The sequence below is a fragment of the Protopterus annectens genome, chromosome 2.part2 (genome assembly GCF_019279795.1).
Source record: "Protopterus annectens isolate FY-2018-M chromosome 2.part2, PAN1.0, whole genome shotgun sequence".
NCBI lineage: Eukaryota > Metazoa > Chordata > Ceratodontiformes > Protopteridae > Protopterus > Protopterus annectens.
This window is the reverse complement of record NC_056730.1, coordinates 506,593,330-506,618,265: the sequence shown is the minus strand read 5'-3', so window position 1 is coordinate 506,618,265 and position 24,936 is coordinate 506,593,330. Positions and strand designations below refer to the sequence as shown.

Below are 24,936 nucleotides of genomic sequence, written 5' to 3'. Positions count from 1 at the left end.
GATTGAGTATCCTCTGGCTATTACTTGCAAGACCCAACGATAATCTGTGATAGACTCCCAGGCTGCTGGGTGCAGCAAAAGACTTTCTCTGACTGCCTTCTGAGATGAGCAGTTGGGCAACCCTTCAGGGCTGCTGTGAGGGTCTGTCCGGGAAAGAATCCAGAGACCCCTGGTTCCTCAGACTCCCTCTGCTATGAGGATGGTGATTATCGAATCCCACTCTGCCTCTGGGGGAAGGCAGAGTCCTGAGCATTATGGGAAAAGCCCTGAGACTTTCGGAACCACATCTTCACCCCACGTTGATTTCAGGAATAGGATTGTTGCGGGGTTGAGAAGCGAATCCTGATGGCAGACAAGGTCTTCCCATCTTTCTCACCCTGGACTGGGGGGGGGGGGCACGAACGGTCTTACCAAAAAGAGTGGAACCATCATAGGGAGGTGTTTGTAAAAGACACCTTGAAGGGCTCCGAGAAAGCACAAAGCCAGAGCCAAGCTTGCCGCCTGATGGCTATGCCTGCTCCAGCCACCCTAGAGGCTGCTTCAGTAGCGTGTGACAGGAGCCTCAAGGAAATGCTGGATATGGAAGTTAGGGTGGCCATATGGGAGGAGAACACCTTCATCTCCTCTGCCAACATGAACCCTGGGCCAGACTCAGTGACCTCTTTAACCAGGTCCTGCGCATTCTGATGACATGTGCCATGTAATTCACCGCACACAAGGCAAATGTGGCTGAAGCATAAAATCACTTTCCAAAACGGTCCATGGCCCGAGACTCCCTATCTGGAAAATGGACTGTAGAGCTCTCCTGTGTGAGCTCTTTTTTGGTGGCCACTGCAACCACCATGGCATCGACCAGGAATCCTTTTGACCAATGCTGCCTATCTAATGGGGCACTGAGTACTTTGTCCGGGTGTTTGGGGATAGGCTCAACTGTATCCGGTTCCTTCCATATCCTAGATGAAATCGAATCCACAAGGGGATCCACGGGAGGGGACACCCAGGAGGTAGAAGGTCCTGTGCCAAACACCTCCAGGAAGACAGACTCATCCAGACTGGGCTTCTGGGTAGACCACCCACTGCGCTTACGCAGGATTTCCATGATGTCTCCAAAGGAGACATCCTCTGGGGGTGATCGAGGGGAACGCTCCCCTTTCTCCAAGTCAGTATCTTCTGTGAGGGAACTCCGGCAGGGAGTTCAAGTGCCTCCTATTGCACACGTGCCTCTGAGGGAGCTTCTCAGGAGACAATTCCGGGGAGGACTTGGAAGCCTCTGGGAGTTCCGAGGGAGGGGGGGACCTCCTGTAGTGAGGTGGCAACAGGCTCTCCCCGAGGGCCAAGATGGCAGACTCTGGCCCAGAAAGACAGGGAGCTAGGACGGACTCAGAGGATGACAGTGTCAAGGGTCTCGAAGGGGCTGAAAGAGCCCTCCACATCAAAAACAAAAGTACAGATCCTTGAAGCTGGGATGACCAGGTCCCGATCTGCTACCCCCTGCGCCGAGTGAGGAGCCGGAGCTGAGCCTGCTAGCACTGAAACCCAGAAGAAGAGACTACTCTAAAGGCCTTGAAGTAGATGCCATCTCCTCAGACCAGACAGCCAAGCTTCAGCTTCAAACACGTCAGGGCCGATCCACTCAGGGCAACGGTCAGCGTTGAGGTACCTGGAACCATCGGCACAGACTCCTCAACACCAGAGAACCTCAGATACTGCGATTCTGAAACCGGAGGTCAGATTGGAGAAGAAGTAATCAGTAAGAAGGATGACTGTATGCCTCTGGTCCCGAAAGGGGATAGAGCAGGCGGAACTCCCAACTGAATCTGGGCTTGGATGAATTTCCACATCATCCTGTCCACCTCGGCTTCTGAAAGACTCTGAGGGGACCGGATGGAAGAGGCCACAAACCCAGGCCTGGAGTGGCGCTGGGGAGAGGCAGAGAATGGAGATCAGGCCCAAGAGACCTCCTGCGAGAAGCTGACTGGATCAGAGGGGAACCCGGCCTTAGATCCAGGCAGGATTTGGCTGGGCGTTTGGCCGAAGTAGCACAGTTGGCGGAGCACTTTCTAGGCTGATCCCACTCCTTATTGCAGTGTTTCTCTCTGTCCCTGGCCTTCTTGGCAGGAGGTAGAGTCCCAGAGGCTTCAGAAGAAGGAGGGGAAGAAGGCCTTTGAGACTAAGTTTGTTCCTTCTATCGATCAATACTCAAGGGTTGAAGCCCGCGCAGATCATGCAGGAGGTGTCCTGGTGAGGAACACCCAGGCATACTACACAGAATGTGGCCATCAGAAGGGGGTAGCTTATGGCCACACAGCGCATTTCCTAAAGCCCAGCTTAGGGGTTTCAGCCATGGCTATAGGAAAAAAATCAAACACACACTCATAGATAGGAATAGCGAGAAAGTGAGAGCACAGGTTTTTTTTCCTTTTCCAGAACCGATGCCTAATGGAAAAAGGAAACAGGTAGGGTAAAAGAATAGAGAAAGAGTTGAAAGAAGCCAAAAAACTTTCACTCACCACTAAGAAAACTTGGAGCTGACAGATCACACTGCTGTTTGAACGCGCTGCAAACATGATCTGAGGGGAGGAGGGAGGCAAGGGTATTATAGGTAGGGGAGGAGCTTGGACCCGATGCTGGAAAATGTGGCAGAGTTGAATCCATACTGGATCAGTGTCCCACAGGTTGAAGATCAAATAGTAGGACAAGACAGGACACGACCACCACAGAATAAAACAAAAAATCCAAACTTTATTGTAGATAAATGAGCGCCTTCACGTGCTACCTCGGCACACTTCTTCAGATTTCACTTTAATGTTTTTGTCTCAGCATTTAAATACCATCATCATAATTATTTAATTGAAGACAATCGACTCTAGATGCAAATAATTAAAGTAGTTGTATAAAGCAATCTACGTCTTCCATTGTAAATTCTAGTGGCAAAAATTCTTCATTTAAAACAAAAATTAATAAACTCAGTTATGATATAAAATTTTTTATATATAAAACAATCTACAGGCATCAAGTTCATAATACAAGCTCATACAGATAATATATACAAAGGAGCATCTTCCATAAAGAGTATACTATAATCCATATAAAATAGTTCATATATTCTATGTGTATGCATGTATTTAATGGAGTGCAAACATATACGTATATATGTATATGTATGTATATGTATATATATATATATATATATATATATATATATATATATATATATATATATATATATATATCCTCGGCGTACCTATGGTTGAAGATCAAATGAGAACAACTTCAGATCTATTCTTTTTCTCTTAGGAGGATAACCATCATTTAAGGACTGTATCCCTCTCAACAATCCTTCTGTCAAATCCAGCCAGTTAACTGCTCTAGATGAGGTAAGATTCTGGACATGTGCTTTCTTTTCTTTAGGAAACACCCTTAAAAAGTGGCTGGCTGGATAAACAAGGGATGGGTACCCCTTCTAGTCTGGCACTTGACATCACAATGTGAGCTAGCAGGAAATGTATTCCCAAATATAGGAGCACAGAAAATAAGACCTGGTGAGAAGGATGTACCTGAAGCAGAAATCCCAATAGATACTACTGAAGACCTTACACAGATTCAGATAGAAAAATCCTACTGGTCTTTAACATTAGAAAAGAACCACGTACAAACTTAACAGCAGACAATGCTACACAGCTTGTACTTGGAACATTATTTATCAAAAGTGCAACTGTCAAACTTATCTGTCTTAACACAAAGAAATGCCTCAAGACAGTTCTTACCAAGCTCTGCCTTGATGACAGAGAGAGGAACATGTGGAAGCACCTCCTTGACCTGTTCAGCCATTTTTCCGATTCGAGTATTTTCCTTGCTGGAAGAACTACTATCAAATCCGAATGATGTCTGGGGCCTTGTTCCAGAAGACTGCTCACTCACTACAAGAAAAAAAAAAAGTGCAAGTAATACATTTTTATATGAGATCTTAACTCCTGCAAACCATTGCTACCCATTGAGAGACAACACCTGCATGTCAAAAATCTACATGAGGTGCTACTGGGACTCCACATCCAATACTAATCTGTGCAATCACAGTTGCTATCAGTCATTCATTTACAAACATGGAATATGTCTTCAGTCTTCCAGAGCCAGTCAACAGTCTGAACACATATATGCAAAAAGTATTTAAGAAAATCAATAACTACAAAGGAATTTTGCATACACTCTAATGAAAAAGTCATGGGGTGGTCAGCCTAACGAAAACACAGTCATGACATGATTTAACACCTGATGTTACATCAAATTTTTATGATATGGCCTACCTTCTCAGACCGGTATCTCAGGTTTTTACAAAGTAGCCCAGCATCATCAGGAAAGAGGCACCTCTTAAGTTTAAGGCAGAAAACTAAACTTAATATTTTGAACAGCAGATAGGAACATATTTTGCAGAGCATGTATACAGATATGATCTTAAAAGCTGATCTGCAAGAGGACCCTCTTTAGTGGGCTCTGTGGCATGGTTTATCCATTCCATGAAAAAGTGAAGCTTTCTGAAGAACTCGCACACAAAAGTGCATATGCTAGAAGTTGGCACAGAGGGTTTAGGCTGTGAGCTGTACTTCATGGGGAACATGGTTTGATCTTCTTGGCCCTCATTTGCCTATGTGAACTTGAATAAGTCAAATATACAAAACATTGCACCTGGGTCATTTCTGAAAAGGGACTGTTTTGTCCAGTGGGTCTACCTGGTTAACAAATGGTATTATTATGCTTCAGGCTGAGCAAGCCATGACATCATACGCCAGACATACAAGTGCATTTGAGACCCCAGAGCTTGTCAGATTGCCTCCTTGCTATTTGCAATTTGCAAGTACCTTCCTGCAAATAAAGAACTAATAAGACACCTACAAGTAATACAAGAGTAAGTTCTTGTCCACCTTCCAGGAAAACTACAACAGTTTAAAATGGATGAGGATGATGCCTACCCACACAGAGTGGAACAGAAGGTTATTCCTGATCTATTAAGGAGAACTCCCTCATAAATTAACTGATAAAAGAAAGTACAGTTATGTGAGACCTCACCATAACAGATTTTGAATTAGGCTAACTGTTGCAGCAGAATTCATCACGTATGGGAATTAGCCACAGGCTGAAAAAGGCCTAACTAGTCCAACTCCCAACAGTCTGCTTACAACAAGGATGCAATCTGATACTTTCCTCACATATAAACAAATGCCTGCATCCTAGATGAAAAAGGATACTGGGTTGTGGCGTCATCTGTTCTTTTATGCCAAGAGGCCAAGTTCCATGTATGAACAACTGACTGTAAAAAGTATTCTGCACAAAACGACAGGCTTTTAAGGCAAGAAATAAGAAAAGATTTGCCCTGCAGGGGGATGTGGGTGGAAGTTTGTGCTGCAACTGTGATCCTACTCGCCATCTACTGTTGCAATCTATTCTCTGTATGGTTTTGAAATCACTGTTGTAGACATTTATTACATATGGGAAAACAAGACTCCCACAGAGCTCCACAAACTCAGAAAATGTAAGTACAATTGTGTAAGAACTTACAGACGTCTGAGAGGATCAGTGTTACAATAGTCCTTATTACTGGGGCTTCTACTACAGAAGGCCTGATGTCTAGCCCAACTGAGAGCTCAGTGTGCCCTTCCCTCTCCAGGCTAGGCAGATGCCATACCCTTAGGGACTTAATGTTCCCTCTATACAGCTGGAAGAGGTCCACACTACTTCAGAATTTTCTTGCCGAGTATGCCCACATGGTACCCTCCCTATCAGACTCTAGGCAATGGTCTAATTAGGCTATCCAAGAAGGGACAACCTGTGTACGCCCCTGGATCAAGACTTGGGGAAACGGGATTTCCCGAGGCTATTAAGGCTGAAGCAGGCCACAGGTACAAGAGGGAAGAAAGGAAAGAAGAGTTTAACTGCATAGGAACAGGGTATGCCACCCTAGCCCAAGATACCAAAAAAAAAAAAAAAAAAGGTGATGGTGAAGGAACCAGTTCTGCAGCAGTGATCTACTCAATCACACAGATCACAGCTGCACCTCTTAAGTGTAAGGTAGAAAACTTAATATTTTGGGCAGCAAAACTTAAAAGATGGGAGTGGTGGACAGACTAGTAGAACTAAACTGCAGCAGGTCCTACAGAATAGCAGTTGCACAGCCTGCTCTAGCCAGCAATGTCTCCTCTATGGTGTTTGGAAACGGTGTGGACTGAAGACTAGATAGTTGCCTCAGAGACTGTGGGCTCTCTGCTATTTGCTCTCATGGTCCCTTCCAACTTATTTCCATGATGAGAATAACAAAACAGGGTGCAATGTGACTGTCACTTTCCAACTGTCCCCTAAGAGACTGTTCTATTCATTTATTTTACCTATTTTTTGCCGACTGAATTAGTCCCCCTAGGCTAGTGGCCTCTTTTCAGGGGAGACCAGAAGTGGTATTTCTCTACAATTAGGGGAAATCTGGCCATGGTATTGGAGACTTTTCCTAAGCTTTTCAATAGGTGCCACCCACTCATCAAGCAGATGTGACCTTGACTCAATGTCTCATCTGAAGGATGACATGCCCAGGAGTGCAGCACCACAATCCACCTCCCCCTCAAATGCTGTACTGCAGTGTCAGCAATCTAATCACTTGGAGTAGGAATAAATACCACAGCCTTCCGGTCTTCCAGCACCAAAGGCAAGTGTGCCACCTGCTGCTCCACAGGCATACTTCTCCCTACTAGACGCAAAGGACACAACTGCTCAGATGTTCTGATGTTATTGGTTTTATCTAGAAATTATTCTCATTTCTCTCTGCACAGTAAGGGTATGAATAATCCTCTCCCCCTTATTCTGGGAATTAGGGAAGAAAACAGGGAGTTGGATATTTTAGCTGAGGGATAGTTAGGTCACTAGTTTCTGGCATAAAAAAGGAGTTTGTCCTAAGACATCCTTTTCTTACTCAAGGAGAAGGATGTCACTTCACACACGTTTCTAGAATTCTGAAATCCTTTGAGATGGGATTATGGCCAATAACAAAACAGTTTTACAAAATGAATATGTGAGGATTTCTGAAGCAGCAAGCTCAAAAGAAGGCTAAGGTCAATTTTTCCAGGACACAGTCCAAGCCTCATGGAGGAGCACTGGCCTTCCTTGGTAGTGGTCTAAAACAGAATCACTTCAGGAAGTGTTAGTAGTCTGCAAAGCTGTACGGGGGAATGATACAGGCATGCAAGTAGAAGTGGCTGACAGCTGCACCTCTGCACTGAGGCATAAGCCAGTACTGGAGAATCACGGACAATGGTACTGTGCCAAGGCCCTGATTGGTCACAAGGCACTAGGAAGGAAAAACTTCCATCTGCCTGAAAATTTCCTTGTGGCAGGCTTCCAAACCTTCTTTAATATGTTCAACACTATAATGCTTTAAGGGTAAGACATACAGATGACTATACTGTCCTTAGGTTGAGATGTACTAGGACCACCCCTTCCGAGTTAGGAAGTTCATTTGCAAAGGCAACATTGTAAGGTTTCATCATAGCCATCTAAAATGAGGAAGGAGAACCAATGTTGCTTTTTTTTTTAAAGAAACATTTGTTGAATTATCACTTATGAAAAAGGCAATCATACATCTTGTCAGAAAAATATGTATTAATGTGTGTGCTTAATGCTAATTAGAAACTAAATGAGTTAACACATTTTTTCATTCTATTTTATATGCACTATTTTATATACAGCTGAATTTCATATGATACTAAAAGATGCTTTTGAAACTGCAGTGTGCTTTCTGAAATTTGCAAGATGCCCTCGGACCTAGTAATTGCTAGCACAGCAATATTCATGTTTATGCCTTTTGGAAATATACTTAAGAAGCAGGTGATTATCTGCTAGGTCAGGAAGCAAAGAATGAACAATGCTATATTCTGTAATGTAATGATTTTAAACAATCAGCTCTGTTCAAAGTATGAGAACACGCACAGCTGCAGAAGATCGAGATAACATAGACAAAGGACTGTTGGAGAAATGAACTGCAATCTATACTTGCTTTGTGCTCAAATTAGCCATAGTACCTTGAATGGTAACATTGCATATATCTAACCGGTGGTAGCCAAGGCCACGTTGTTGTTCTTAGGAAGTTTCTCACAAAAACTGATAGTACAAGCAGAAAATCATATAAACAAGCACTACGAAATAATGATGTTAAAACTTGTGATTTACTACATCAGCTTGGTAGGCAATGTCTTATTAGAAAATGTATAAAAATGCCTGCATTTCCTGATTCTAGTTAGACAAACTCTGTATTAGCATGTTTTTGTCTCCTTGCTGCAAGATTAAAGTGCCTTAACCTGAACCTACCGTGTATTGATCATTTTAAAGTATATTTTTCCTTTGACAGTTTGGCCCTTCGGACCGGAATTATATCTCTCACTCTGGCTCAGGTCAGAATTGGGCCCGGTGGCATGCACCCATATGGAGAACTGGCCACATCAGCTCTTCTGCTTTGAAAGACCTCCGACTGAATTGTCGTTCGAAAGAGGCCAGCCACTGTTTCTGATCTGGGATTGGAGGACGAGTCAACGTTCCGGTGGGATCAACACATGGAGGATCAGGTAAGGAGGAATTTACCTTTTTTCTGTTTTAAATCAGGGACTTGTTACAGTATTATTGTATTGTCAGGGAGATTTGCATGTGCAGATCAGGGACAAAAAAAATTGCTGTCATGTCATAGATCAGGGAAACTATTTAGGCAGTTATTCTAGATAAACTGTGAAAAGGTGTAAATTGTGGTACCACGTGATAAAAAGGGTTATGTAACAATTTCTAACAGCTAAGGCAACATGGGAAATCAGTGCACAAAAAGTTCCCGAGACCCGCCCTTAACCGAAGACGCGAAATACATGCAATTACAGCGTGCCGATAATGTTAGGTATTATACAAAATGGGTTAATAAATACAAATTTGATGGTAATTTAGATAAACCTTCACTTATTAAACTTGTTAGACAACTTAAACAGACGCAAAAGGTCAGCTAAAAAAGCAACGACAATTAGGAGTCCCGCAGGTACACAGGTGGCTTGAGGAAGCAAACCGCAGGGAACAAAAGATTAAAAATTCAAAAGCAGTGTTCTTAGATAAAGAAGACAATAACTTGGTAATAGCAACAGCCCCTCCGCTTCCCTTACCAGAATATGAAGCGAGTGGACAAGCTGATCCACCTCCGCTATACCCAGCTGCTCCTGCAAAACCAAAACCGTTTGTCAGAGAGTCTATCGAGACTAGGTCTCGAGCACGCAACTTGAGAGGATATTGAATTGTATGAAATGAATAAAAATTCACAAGCTGTGAGTGAAGAAGAGATATGTCCACTCATAGAAGTACCAAATCCACAGGCAGGACAAGACCCAACTCTTCTAGTATATAGACCGTGGACACCGGAAGACATCTGGAAAGCCACAGAGGGAATTACCCATCCAAAAGTTAATTTTAGAAAATTCTTAGAAGACTTACAGGGCATGAGGTTAAGTTACCATTTGAATGGAGAGGAAGTAGAGAAAGTAGTTCGACAAATCGTAGGTCCAGATTGGCACATGATCAGTGGCAACTGGAATCCCCGTGACGCAGAGTTTAGACCACTCCCACATAGTAACGCAGAACTGGACAACAGAGTGAAAGGTCTGACAGACAGAATCTCTGAGAAATGGAAGCCTAGGGCTGATTGGACTTGCATTAATCAATGCATACAACAAGAAGGTGAGACTGTTGATAGATACTATGCCAGATTATTAGAATGTTTTAATAACCATTGTGGAATGCAGGTACCTGAAGACCAAACACATGATTCCCCATATGAGCAACAGTTAAAGAATGCATTTTTAAAAGGCAGTATTGCACCCATTAGCAGCTTTATTACAAAGCACATGGTAGATCATCGTACAAGTAGATTACAGTCATTACTTGAATATGCAAGATATGCCGAAAGGCATTTTAATAGCAAAAAGAAAACTCAAGTACTTGCAGTAGAAGACGGATCAGAAGTCTTTGTAGTACAAACTGGGAAGAAGGGTAAGAAAAATACCCAGGGAAACAAACAATCTGATAAACGATCAGAGGACTTCGAAGAGAGGAAGAAAAGGGGTGAATGTTTTAAATGCAGGAAAAAGGGACATTTAGCAAGGGATTGCAGGCAAAATAAAAAGATAACCACAGAAGACAAGGAGGGTGAGGACTGACTATATGGTAGCCAAGAATCACTGGATAAGAATAAACAAGAAAAGACAAGTGTAAATGTGACAGAAGGGGTAGAAGGTGTGATAGAAGAGGTAGAGAATGTGCATGAAATCACAGATAATGAAGAAAATGAAATTTTGGACTTGGCATTATTGAGCCTAGAGCTCTACTTAGCAGACACAAAACCGTAAGTTATACTTCTGGTAGAGGGGAGGGAAGTTAAATTCCTGTGCGACTCAGGGGCTTCACGGACCCTGATACATCCTTCCAAACTACCAGAGAATTCAGAATCACTTGACTACATATTAGTAAAAGCAGCTAATGGACAGCTGTATTGGGAGCCACTCTCCCACAACATAGCGATAACTGACCCAGTTTCAGGGATGACCCAGAAAAGCAAAATTGTTGTTTCTGCAAAATGCCCAGTGAATCTCTTGGGCAGAGACCTAATGCAGATATTTGGTAAAGCCGTAGTTCCAACTATGCAGGGTATGGAGGCACAGCAACAAATGGATACTTTTGTAGTGTGACCGGAGGGTGAAACATTTTATTGGTACAGCCAGGACTTCGTTACGACTGGTTCAGGGGCAGTAACCTAAGAACTGATGAACGTAGCCATCAGTAAATCCCCCTCTCTTGACACTGATAAATAGCATTTGTTGCATTGCACTCTACATTACTGTAACAGACCAGGACCTGATAAAGAATATGAGCAACTGTTTAGAAATCATGCTAACAGATTAGTATTACGAAATTTGTACTGGGACACAGAAGGAAACAGTGTAGTAAGCTGTTCATTGCCCTAGGAATTCCTGGCACTTTACAAATCTAATCGATTACCACATGTAAGTTTAACTAAAGATAGAAACGTGAAGTGGGCAGACCTAGTAGAAAAAGTCACAAGGTGGGAAAAGCAGACAGAGTTAGAACTTTCCGAACAGGGAGTACAAAAGCAGAAACTAAATTGGATAACGCAGACACACCCAGCTGTACACTCACAGGCAAGTGAGGATAGCTGAGTAGTACTCTTACTAGGGGAAGAGGAAAAAGCCTTACGAGGCATACCAGAGAGACTCTGGTCAACAGGGAAATCAGATGTAGGACTTATTCGTACAGCAGGACCAGTTACTATCATGCCAAAATCAGCATTTAGCCCTCAAAAAAGACAGTATCCCTTGAGAAAGGATGCAGAAATAGGAATCAAACCTATAATAGCAGCCTTACTTAAGGAAGGAGTCTTGATAGAATCTCCTGATTCACCATGTAATACACCCTTATTTCCTGTTAGGAAAGCAAATAGAGAATGGCGTATGGTCCAAGATTTACAAGCTGTAAATGACGCAGTTATACCCAGGGCACCTACGGTGCCAGATCCACACACTTTATTGAATGATTTAAAACCTCAACAAACGTATTTTTCTGTGGTAGATATTAGCAATGCATTTTTCTCAATACCAATACACCCTGACAGCCAACATTGGTTTGCATTTACATTTCAGGGGAAACGGTATACATATATGAGACTACCACAGGGATATTGTGAAAGTCCAACAATATTCGCACAAGAAATGGCAAGTAACCTGGCAGGATTTATCCCACCGAAAGGCAGTCAGATTTTACTTTATGTAGATGACATTCTGCTGGCAGCCCTCACCCAGCAAGAATGCAGAGAGGATACCATAGCATTATTACAATTTTTAGCCACTCAAGGACACACGGTAAACAAAAACAAACTGCAACTTTGGAAAAAACAGGTCAAATACCTAGGATATGTAATATCCAAAGAAAGCAGAATATTAGATGAAGATAGAAAAACAGCAATATTACAAGCACCTAAACCAACTACCAAGAAGGAAATTATGTCTTTCCTAGGTACTACTAACTTTTGTCGGAGTTGGATTCCAAACTATGCCTTGGAATCTGCTCCGCTGACCAACTTGATATTCAAAAAGCCGATGGCAGCACAAGATTTATTACAGTGGACACCAGAAGCAGAATCAGCTTTCTGCAAATTGAAACAACTGATAGCTTCTTCATTAGTTTTAGGATTACAAAACTATCAAACGATTTTTCCAAACTGTAGATTGTAAGCAAGGTTATATGACATCAGTGTTAACACAACAGCATGGGGACAAAATGCCCCATAGCTTACTATTCATCACAGCTAGACCCAGTGGCGCGATCCTTGCCCCACTGTGTACAAGCAGTAGTCGCAGCTGCAATGGCAGTGCAGGCTTCAGCCTCAGTAGTATTGTTCCACCCTCTCACATTGAGAGTGCCTCATGCAGTCGCGATTATTTTACTGCAAGAAAAAATAGCATATCTTTCTCCTGCTAGACATCTTTCCTGTATCACTATACTGTTGAGCCAACCTCATATGACAATTGAACGATGCACAACTTTGAATTCGTCAACCTTGCTCCCAACCCCTGCAGATGGCAAACCACACTGCTGCCTGCAGGAGATTGAGCAAAAGACACTACCTAGAAAAGATCTTACAGATGTTCCCTTGGATGATGCCGAGGTGACATACTATGTGGACGGCTCATGCAGGAGGGGTCCTACAGGACAGAATCTAGTGGGGTATGCAGTAGTTTCTGATACTGAGATTTTAGAAGCAAAGTCTTTACCACACAACTTATCTGCACAAGCAGCAGAATTGATTGCTTTGACAAGGGCATGTACCTTGACAAAAGGTAAGAGTGAACATTTTTACTGACAGTCAGTATGCTTTTTCTACTGTACATGTTTTTGTGCAGCAGTGGAAAAATAGAGGAATGATAACATCTACTGGTAAAGCAATTAACCATGCGCAATTTATTTTAGACTTGTTAGACTCTTTTCAGTTACCTCAGAAAGTAGCTATTTGTAAATGCGTAGCTCATACCAAGCAACAGGATAGAATTTCAAAAGGTAATGCGAGGGCTGATACAGCTGCAAAGCAAGCAGCTTCAGAAGTATTTCTTTTGAGTGAGGAATTACAACCATCTGACATTTTAGACTTGGAAATGTTAAAAACAATGCAGACACTTACTACAAATGTAGAAAAAAGCAAAAGTGGATAAAACGAGGAGCAATCCTTGAGAAGGGACTGTGCATCTCCAAAGAGAAGAAACCGATTTTGCCATCTAACTTGTTTAGATATGCAGCTTTGTTGAGCCATGGGCAGTGCCATGTCTCAACAGGGGGGATGGTACACAGTTAGTGAATCGAGTGTTTACAACGTATGGATTTACAAACTACACAAAAATAATTTTTTGTGCAGCATGCCACGTTTGTAACAAGCATCATGCACAAGGGGCCTTAAAACCTAAGCAAGGGAGTTTCCCTACACCACCGTATCCATTCCATACTATTTGTATGGATTTTATAGAGCTGAACAAATGCGAAAATAAGAAGTCCTGCCTTGTCATTATAGATATGTTTTCCAAATGGGTGGAAGCTTTTCCAACTAAAAATCCAGATGCAGCTACTGTTGCAAAAGTCCTCGTTAAAGAAATTATTCCTAGATTTGGCATACCGGAAAAGATTTATAGTGGCAATGGTACACACTTTGTAAATCAAACTATACAACAACTCAGCCATTATTTCGGGATTTCTCTGAAAAATCATCGCGCATACCACCCCCAATCTGCAGGATTAGCAGAGAGGCATAATGGGGTTTTGAAAAATAAGCTTAGGAAATTGATTAGTGAGACACAAAAGAACTGGGTGCACTGTTTACCACTGGCACTGTTGAGCATGAGAACTGTTCCAAATGCAAAAGGGTTAACTCCTTTTGAAGTTCTGTTTGGGAGGGCATATTATACACCTCAATGGAAACCTCTGATGCCTGCAGAGCAGGAGGCTGACAGTTCACTTGTAGGGTATATAAGGCGATTTTTGAATAAACTTTTGCAGTTAATTTCTGTTTCAGATAAAGAGCAAACCAGACCATCGGAAGCAGCAGTAGCCCCAGGCGCATGGGTCTGGGTGAAGGTCGTGAAGAAAGAGAACTGGAGTTCTCCAAAGTGGGAATGGCCGTACCAGGTACTACTGTCGACACCCACTGCAGTGAAGATTGCAGAGCGAGCATCCTGGATTCATTTGACACATTGTAAACTGGTTAAGAACTCTGAACTGGACAAAAACCTTGTTACTGTTGTACGAGAACAAAATGACCAGGTATAGAGTAAACAGAGATGCAGAACAACCTCAGAAAATTTGCATGATTATTCTGATAGCCATACTGATAACATTGATCTTTTTGTTGTGGCCTTTCCTTTTCCCAGCCACAAAAGTTGAACTGATCAAGCGTGATGCATTACTCATAGACTGGCATCCAAACTTTAACACTTACCAAGCAATTAAATATGTGTATGCTGAGACTTTCAATGTTTCGAACTGCTGGATTTGCACAGCTATACCAACAGCATACGGGGGATTATTAATGACTGCTGTCCCCCTAGGGGTCAATGAGACCTGGGAAAACTTGATTTTTGATACTTCACCTGTGAAATCACAAGACAAAATAGCATTGTACCTACCTGTTACACAAAAAGGGATTGTATGTTTTTACAAAAATGACACTATTCGGGTGGGTTGGAGCAATTGCAATGTGACTGTTTCTTATAAATGTTATATTAAACCCAGTAAGACAAACTATTTGTGATACGAACTATGATGCATATTTCGCTAAGATGCATAAGAGTGTTGATGAGATACAACATAATCCTGTTATTTTAAAACAGCTTTCTATTATTGATAAGAAAATGTTTCATGCAGGGCAAGCTTATATCAATACTAAAGTAGAGAATTGTTATTTTTTTGTGGAAAAAAGCATACAAATGGCTACCTGAGAATTGGTCCGGCAGTTGTTTTTTGGGTTACCTGGATCCGGCCATACGATACACTGCAGCTTTGCCTCAGGGAAAAATTCGAAACGTCAGAGAGGTCAGCAGTAAACCTAGAAGTCCGATTAAAAGACCCGAGAATCCAGTAGGACGAATCGAAGCAGGATGGAGAAACCATAACTCCGTAAAAAACAAAGATAAACTGACACACATGGACTTGAGTGACACCATTATATCATGGGCAGGCCTAGCTCCTGCATATGGCGCAGTGAAATTGATTTGGGAGCTGAGAAAACTGTCTAAACTTCTCGAAGTTACGAGCAATGCAACTTTTTCTGCTCTCGAATTAGTGACTGATGAAATGAATGCTATGAGAACTGTGGTGCTTCAGAACCGCATGGCTCTCGACTTCATCCTAGCGGTGAGAGGTGGTACGTGCGCTTTAATCAAAGAAGAGTGCTGTTCGTACATTCCCGACAACCAGCACGAAATAAACGACCATCTTGAGGTGATCCAGCAAGTGTCGACCATGACCAAACCATGCCCAAACCCTCTGACGGACTTTTTCCAGAATTTGTTTGGGGGGGTGGGGTTCCATCCTAATGAACATCCTGATTGCCATTTGTGTGGGATTACTCCTATTAGGAGCATGCATTTGTTGTGGTATTCCCTGCATGAAAAAGTTAATCAAAGAATTTATAGATATATCAGTTTCTGAGACTTTGCATCAAAGTACTGAAATTGAAGAACTGTTGAAATGTGAAACACTTTCATAAGTTTAAACTGAATGACTCTCTCAACTGCAAATCCTGAATGGAAGAGGTTAGGAGAATAAGCAAACTGTTTATTCTTTTGAAAATAGAATTAAAAAGTATTAACGGGGGGGGGGAAATGTCAGAAAAATATGTATTAATGTGTGTGCTTAATGCTAATTAGAAACTAAATGAGTTAACATGTTTTTTCATTTTATTTTATATGCACTATTTTATATACAGCTGAATTTCATATGAGACTAAAAGATGCTTTTGAAACTGCAGTGTGCTTTCTGAAACTTGCAAGATGCCCTCTGACCTAGTAATTGCTAGCACAGCAATATTCATGTTTATGCCTTTTGGAAATATACTTGAGAAGCAGGTGATTATCTGCTAGGTCAGGAAGCAAAGAATGAACAATGCTATATTCTGTAATGTAATGATTTTAAACAATCAGCTCTGTTCGAAGTATGAGAACACGCACAGCTGCAGAAGATAGAGATAACATAGACAAAGGACTGTTGGAGAAATGAACTGCAATCTATACTTGCTTTGTGCTCAAATTAGCCATAGTACCTTGAATGGTAACATTGCATACATCTAACCGGTGGCAGCCAAGGCCACATTGTTGTTCTTAGGAAGTTTCTCACAAAAATTGATAGTACAAGCAGAAAATCATATAAACAAGCACTACGAAATAATGATGTTAAAACTTGTGATTTATTACGTCAGCTTTGTAGGCAATGTCTTATTAGAAAATGTATAAAAATGCCTGCATTTCCTGATTTTAGTTAGACAAACTCTGTATTAGCACGTTTTTGTCTCCTTGCTGCAAGATTAAAGTGCCTTAACCTGAACCTACCGTGTATTGATCATTTTTAAAGTATATTTTTCCTGACACATCTATATAAATGAAAACAAACCATATTAAAATATTTTCAATGGCACACATTATACATCACTTATAATCTATACAGTTAAAACATTACATAGCTCATTCAATTTTTGCTTCCCTTAAACCTCAATTCCTCCTCCAAAACATTCTGCATGTACTGTTCCTACAATTCCCATTTTTTTCTGTGCAATTTGCTCCTACCCTTATCTCCATTACTATTTCACTACTCCTAGTGCACATGTTTTAAACTTTGATTTCCATTTTCTAGTAAGCGCTTTTTTTTGGCAGCCACCAGAATTAAACTCAGCAAGGCTTTACTATGTCTAGGCAATTCAAATTCTGTCTCGCAGCTCAAAAAATAAGTTCCTTTGTTACACCAATTTGTTCACTCAGTATTTCAGACAGAATAGCCTGCAGGGATTTTTTTTTTAAGTCTGCCAACCTATTACACTCCCCAAAAATATGTTCCCAATTATTACAGCTTTCTTCCCTACCACACCTAAAACATTTGCAATCTACCGGAGGAAAAATTCTCTGAAGTCTGCTTGGGATACAAAAATAACTATACAAACACTTTCACCCAAAGATCATAAATCTTCTAGACTTTAATGCATATTTGGGGGGGGGGCACATACATAATCCTCCCATTGTTTCTTTGTGAACTGCATATCAAATATTTCCTCTTAATCCTTTCAAACCTCCTCTGATTGATTCCTACAGTTACCATGCAATATTTTATATGCCCTACTAATCATCCTCTAACAGCAGCTTCCATTCTAGGTTCTAATAAAAACTCTACCAATGCTAGTTTTTCACAAAGTACACCCCCTCTTTCATTCTCCTTCTCTATACTGTGGTATCAATCCTTTTACAGGGAAGGCAATCTCTAGCCTGCAATCCAAATGAATTACTGGCCTCTTCCCATTCTATTACATCTGACTATTTGCTCCCAATAACTTGACTCCTTTGCTCTTGCCTATTCTCCATACCCCTAATTGCAGTCATCCCTATTGCCAGAATCTCTTTTCTCCATTCCTCTGTTGGCTTAGTTCTTCCTTTTTGCTACTTTAATACAACATTCTGCATGGTTAGCGTTATTCTCTTTAAGGATCTGCATCCAAAATACCAGTCTCTCCTTTATTCTTGTGCCCCCCTCCCCGATTTCATCATCCCTTTCCACTTTGAATTACAGTTTTTTGCTTCTGCTGTATATAACAGCTTTAACTGTGTAGCTCTGAAATACCCCTTAAAATTCGGTAATCCCAAATCACCTTATTAAATTGGAAGGATCAACTTACTCCACTTTACTCTTGCTTTCTTCCCCTCAAAGATAAAATTCTTCAGCTCTTTTCTGATATCAACAACTTCTCTAGTTGATAAAAATGCCTGACTTGTATAAAACTAAAGGCACTAAAAACATTTTCACTGTGTCTCTTGCTACCCAGAGTCATAATACAGTGCTTCCAGTTTCTCAGTATTTGTTTCATCTTTTGTTTAATCTTTCCCCACAAACCCTTATCCCCAAAAGACTTGAAACCGTCTGAGAATGTTCTACAACACTGAAATATCCTTTTCTAGTTTTATCATGTACAAAATAACATCTACAAATAAAGCCAAGTTTTATTAACTACCCTACCGATCACATCCTTGAATTTCTGAGTCCCTTATTTTCTTTGCCAACGGTTGTAAATATAACACAAACAAAAAGGAAAGAGGACACGTCTGCCTGGTTACTCTGCTCAAACAAAACTTATCAGAGAGGACCACCCTTTTAATTTTTGCCTCCGATCCCTTGTACATCCCCTCCTAATCAACCCAATTTCATTAGGGGAATGCAAATACTTCCACTGATCTACTCAAAATCCCAGCTTACTCTGTCAAATGCTTCCTCTGCATCAAGACTCACCAATAACCAAGGTATTTTCTTAAATTTTGCTTCCCCTGGATCATTGTTCTGTTAATGTTGTCAAATGTTTACGTCCCCTCCACAAAACCACACGGATCCATATTTATCAGTTTTGGCATCAACTCTGCCATTCCTTCAGCCATTATAAAACAACCACCTAATCATGATTTAGAATCAAACTGTACCTATATGAAGCTGGACCTGATGGGTCATTTTCATATTTAGGTGTTACAGCCACCACTGCTCTTTTCCAGGATGTTGGTGCTTCTCCTCCTTTTAAAATACTATTACAACCTCCCACATTTTTATCACTTTTTTCTCTTCTAGCTTCCAAAAAACTTCCACAGGAATACCATCTACTCCTGGAGACTTTCCTGTAGATTTACACAGCACCATTTTTACCACATCTCCTGCTATCCTAACTTAGTAACTAATCTACCAGTAACCTTGGCATACTTAATTCTTCCATTAACATTTCCATTTGTACTGTTTGTTTTCCCACATTCTTTTGCTTTATACAGACATTTTTGAAATATTTATAACACTTCTATAGGTTAGTTTCCTTGTTATAGGCTTCCCAAGCTTGGCAACAACACTTTCTGCTGCCTGAGCTGTTGTGCTAAAACCTTTTGTGCACTCACATTATCAAAAACAGCTACTTAACAGCAATCTTTCTAAACCCATGCTCATTATAGAAGTATTTCCTTATTTTCTCTTTAGAACTCTGCAATTGCTACTATTCTTGTCCTGAGAGATTCCCCTAGTTCTGAAATACTTTAACCTTTGTCAGTCCTTCTAAATAATTCTTACTTCTTAACCATACCTATTTTTCTTTTACTTCCACCTATTTTTCTTTTATTTTAGACTTCACTTTAAATTTATCCTACTCCCTAGAAATTTTTATCTTCCTTAATAACTCCCAAATAATTTCCACTATTCATTCCTTAAATTCCTCTCTAAAAGGCAGGTGGGGAAACTGCCAGATTTTCTGGAATACCCAAAATCCATAAGGATGCTGCTTTTAGACAAGACAGCAGCAGATTTCAGTAAAACACATTTCAGTCCAAATCCTATTGTCCAAAAATCTAGATTTTTATCTCAAGGATTCTTCGGTATTTAGATTTATTACACAAATACCAGTTTACTGGACATGAAACCTTTTTTTTTTTTTTTAAATACAATTTGCACTTTAGAGTCAGTATTGGAAAATAAATTTCTTTACATCTGACAAGTTCTTTAGACAAAAGAATGGTGTGATGGCAGCAAGAATGCTGCTGTCTTTTGCTAACTTGGTTTATGACTTGGTAGGACACTATTTTTAATTGCTCATCCACTGTTAACAAAAAATTCTAATTATAGACGTCATACAGATCATTTGATTATTTTATGAAATGGTTTAACAATTGATTTCAACAGTTTTATTACTGATTTTAACTGTAGTACTGACTTTCTCCTTTTACTATAGGAAGACATGGAAAAACAGCATAAATTTCTTGATTTAGTTATTACAGCGGATTTTGGAAAAACAGCATTGTTTATTGATTTACTTATTTTAGCGGATTTTGAAAACAAATGTTTCCACATTAAAATATATAAGAAAAGCACTTTGTGAACAATTATTTCACAATAGTCAGCATCCTTATTTTACGAAACATAACAATCAGCAGACATTTTATTAAGGTGAATCACCTTACCAGTGATGACACAGTTTTTAGTGTTGAAGTAAATTTTGTGTTACCTTTTAGGGATAGAAGCTATAAAAGAAGAGTGTGTGAATAATATTGTTCTGGAAGTTATAAGTTTCAGCCTAATTTGAAAAATGGGTTACCGACATCAAAAGTCAAATTAAAAGACAGTTCTCTTGTACAGGGCTTTACAGATACCAATTTCACTAACTATAGATGATATAAATTTCACTTACTTTAGATGATATAAAAATATTCCAAAGACAGCTGGAAAAAAGTTTTAGGAGAACCAAATGTTGTATAAGAAAACTAACAATATTAAAAGTTACTTGAAAGCTGACCTAGGTTATTAGAATTCCCCTTGTCTCAAATAGGAATGCTTTGGTGCCAACAATGCAAGTACTTAAGGTTCATTATTGAAGGGTTTTGCGTTATTTTGAAGAGCACAGAAATTTGGTCAAAAGGCCTCTTTAGAAGTGAATCTGAAAATGTGGTCAACTTAGCATTGTGTGAAACTTTGTGAAAGTTTTTATGTAGGTAAGAGAAGATGAAAACTTTCCCATAGAGTTTATGAACATCTTTTGGCCAATAAAAGAGGAGAAAACAATAATGCCTCAGCAAAACAAGCTGCAGTTTTTGGTGTTCTCCTTTGTATTAGACTAAACTCATAAGCAACTGCCTAAGGAGAGGAGGTACTAACATTACCTGAATGTAAAGTAGCACATTGGCAGATACTGTTGTCAGATGATAACTGGTCAGGTTTGAATGAATATACTAATATCAAATGTTTGCTTAAAGCACATAGAATATGATGGTTTCAATTTCTGCTGTTTTTACCAAAAAGTTTACTAACTGACAGTATTTATTCATACATTTTGTTTAGTAACTTTTAAAATTGATTGTGTTAACTGACTAGCGGTGATTATTTTTGGTAATAATTAAATACATTTTTAAGTCTGGTTCAACTCTGACGAAGTTCTGACAAATTAAAGAAAATGACACATCAGTGCCTGTAATTCAGAGATTCTACAAATCCAGGTGATGGTCACTAACAATGCAATTTTCCAAGATAAGAATCTAACTTCTGCAGAGGCTGTTAGTTCAAAAGGTGGGAGGGTGAGTTTCTCTAGTACAAAACTGAGGTCACAGGAAGGTGCAAGTACTCTTTAGGATGGCCTTAAGGGAATGATGCCGTTAAGGAAATGTTTCATCATAGGTTGTGAAAACAGAGGGGGTTGCATGCAAAAGCAGGCCTGGATAGCAGAAGCACAAATTTTAATGGAGAAACAAGAGAGACCTTTTTAAATAGTTCAGCCAGACTGGTAAGAACCAAGTGTAGACTTGCTGGCAGAGAAGGCTGGCCCTTACTCAGATAAATTGTAAATATTTTCCATTTTGAGATGTATGATTTTCTAGTACTGGTTTTCCTGGCTTCTTTCAAAATAGAGAAGATGACCTTGTTCAACAGATGACCCTAAAGGAGATGATATACCATCCAGGCTGCCAACTCTGAGTGGTCAGTGTGCAGTGTATGGTGGTGCCTTTCTTATGAGAAACAAGAGGTCCACCTCTTGTGGAAGAAGCCAAGGTTGTTGTTTGCTCATGTTGTATAACAGAGATAGCCAATGCTGCCTTGGCCAGAAAGGGTGCAATCAAGATCAAACTTAGTCCTTGCTCCTAGATCTTTAACAGAAACCAAGGGATCAGAAGCATGGGAGGGAAGGTGTATAGAAATGGACCTGTTCACGGGAAGGTGAAGGCATATGTTCTCCAGACCCACCTGTCTTTGGTCCTTGGGTAATAATGTTAGCTGCCTCTTTTTGGCACACCCCACAACCTTAAGATTTTTGTGAAGATGGTCTTTATAGCATCAATTTGTTGGGGGAGGGGATGTGTATCAAATGTGTTCAGGTGATGTATTAGATTCCAGGTCTCTCTAGCTCTCTCGACAGGCACTGTGTTATAAAGGTGCAATTCCATTACTTGTCCTTGCTCCCACAGCTGCATAGTTAGGTGGCACAGGCTTACCTCCTTGTTTATATACCATATAACTGTGTTGTTGTCTGCCTCTATCAAAAGGGTCCTGGTTTCCATAACTGTTTGAATGGCATCATGCCCTAGTACACTGCCGTAATTTCCTTTTGACTGATGTGACTTTGGAGCAATGCCTCCCATTGGCCTTTTACCTGAATACCATCTGAGTGTGTGCCTGAGGCTAGGTCTGTGGCATCAGAGATCATAATCAGGATTCCTACATGGCATTGGAAGGTGACTCCCTTGTTCTGTAGGCAGGATTCTATCCACCATGACAGCTTTTTTCAGGCATATGAGAAGCTTTATTTTGCTGGTACCAGATTTTTTTTTTTTTAGGAACCACTATTTTCGTCATGGGCAGCTTGGCAAGTGGGATCATCAAGATGAGAAAGCCATGTAACTCATAGCCCAGAAAATTTCCCTAGCCATCACTGATGCCTGCTGAACAGTGATTGAAAATATTCAGACAGGAATAGAATTTTCTCTGTGGGAGAAGAGCCATTTGTGTTTCTGCGTCATGCAGGGCTCCTAAGAACACCATTCTGTGAAGGGGGGTGGGTTAGACTAGATTTCCTTATGTTTAACGAGAAACCCAGGTTTGACAGGCTGGCCATGGGCAGGTGCAGAAACGCTTCTAGCTTATTAACAGATTTTACTTTGATTAGGTAATCACTTATATAAGGGTAAATATGAAAACACCTTACCCTGCAATAGACAACTACTGTAGCCAGACATTTTGTGAACACCCTGGGCAGTACATATGCCAAAAGATAATGCACAGAAGTGAAAGTGGTTCCTACCTACCTTGAAACAGATATACCTTCTGTGTGACTTTGCTATAGGAATGAGGAGGTGAGTGGCCTGGAGATCTAGGGGGACCATGTAAGCCTGCAGGGAAAGCACTGGCAGGCACTTTTGAAAAGTGAATATTCTGAATTTATGGAATACCAGGAACCTGTTAAGTCTCAATATGTTTAGGACTAGTTTCAAAGATTATTCTTTTTGTTTTGGAGCTACAAAACAATCTTTAGTACCTTTTTCTTTTTCCTTCCCAAGGGGACTAGTTCTAAGGAGCCCTGTTCTAGAAGTAATCTGACTTGCACATAAGTCTCTCTGAGCTGCCCTCTGGAGACAGATGGGATAGCTGCTGTTTTTGGGAGGGAAGCAAATTGCAGTTTGTATGCTGTTCTTATGATACAAAGCACTCCTTGGTCCTGGGTAACATCTAGCCCCTTGTTCAAGAGAAGGGAAATTATTCCTCCAAGTTTTGTTGAGGGAACAGGGGATTTAGGATGGACTGGGATTTAAAGGAGGGGGCAGGGAAGTGCCAGGTTGAAGACACGGCTGCTACTTGCTGGACGCCTGTAGGCAGGGTCTGCTACGCCTGGATACTTGGTCAGATTATCATCTTCTCTGTCAGTGTTAACTGCCTGTTCTGGTTCTCCTCCCTCTCTGTGTAGGCTGGAAAGCAGGAAAAGACCACGGCTTAGTATGTTAATGTCTACTGAACCTCAGGGCTGTACATGCAGAAAGCCCTTGACAGTCTGAAGGGATTTAGCTTTGTCCCCCAGTTTCATAAATATAGCTTGATCCTTGGGTCCATAAACAAAGTCTTGATCAAGAGGTACCCTCCAGGATTTACGATATGGCATGCTCAGGAAGACACTGTTCTCTTAACAGAGTGCATATCCTAATCGCAGACCCTGATGCTGCTTACAAAGTATCAATGCCATAATGCAAAGAATATTTTACAACCTGGGAACAGGAGTTGCAGAGTTGTAATAACTCTGTGCAGAGTTCCATCTTCCATCCCCTTCAGTTTTTCTGCATCTGGTGTAGGAAGGTTTCTTGGAATTTAACCATTTGAAACTGTCAATTAAGTGCTCTCATGGCAAGGGTAGCAAAAGTGTACTCCTCTACAAAATCAATTTGGGGTTCTACTCTCTTTTTCATTATGTAGGAGGTTTCTATGGTCTCTGCCTTTGGCACGCTTGTGACCTGAACAAGCCACCTCAAGTAATGATTTTACTGTATTTTAACAAACATTTTAACTGTAAATCAAAATTTGTGATATGCTGCCTACTGTGTTACATGCCCTTCCTTTTACATAGGCAAGACTACCAGGATGCAATTTTGCACGAATTAAGGAACACTGTGCAGCCATTCAGAATGGGGACCTACGTAATGCTTTAGCTAAGCACAGTGTGATTTGCACTAATTTTACACATTTTAAGTTTATTGTTATGGAGAAATTTGAACAGTTCTATGATTATGTTAATAGTTTTGCTTGAAGTGAGGGAACTGCTGCGGCAATTAAGACTTAGAGCAGATGCCCACCCAAGACTCAATGTGACTCTGAACATTAAATGAGTTTTAAAATGGCACCGCTGACTGCTAATTACAATTAATTAGTTCATCTTACTGTCTTGTTTTAATATCAACACATTGTTTCTACTGTAACTAAGTAAATAAGGGTTATGGTTGGTATCATTCATATTTATGCTATATGTTTTTATTACCATTACATCCCATTGGTTCTTTTTAAAAGGAACACTAACTATTTGATATATAATTCGATGTGCTGTACTGTAAACTATTATTCTGATGAAGTTTTTTC

The 24,936-nt window shown here is 40.5% G+C and overlaps 1 protein-coding gene across 1 annotated transcript in view; it reads right to left on the bottom strand.

Moving 5' to 3' along the window:
- The window catches only part of AUP1 (AUP1 lipid droplet regulating VLDL assembly factor), an 831,864-nt gene that overhangs the window by 76,793 nt on the left and 730,135 nt on the right, over nt 1–24,936 (bottom strand). The window contains exon 9 of the mRNA XM_044064448.1: nt 3,768–3,987. Coding sequence (XP_043920383.1) covers nt 3,768–3,987 — 220 coding nt within the window. The remainder of the gene's footprint in view (nt 1–3,767; nt 3,988–24,936) is intronic.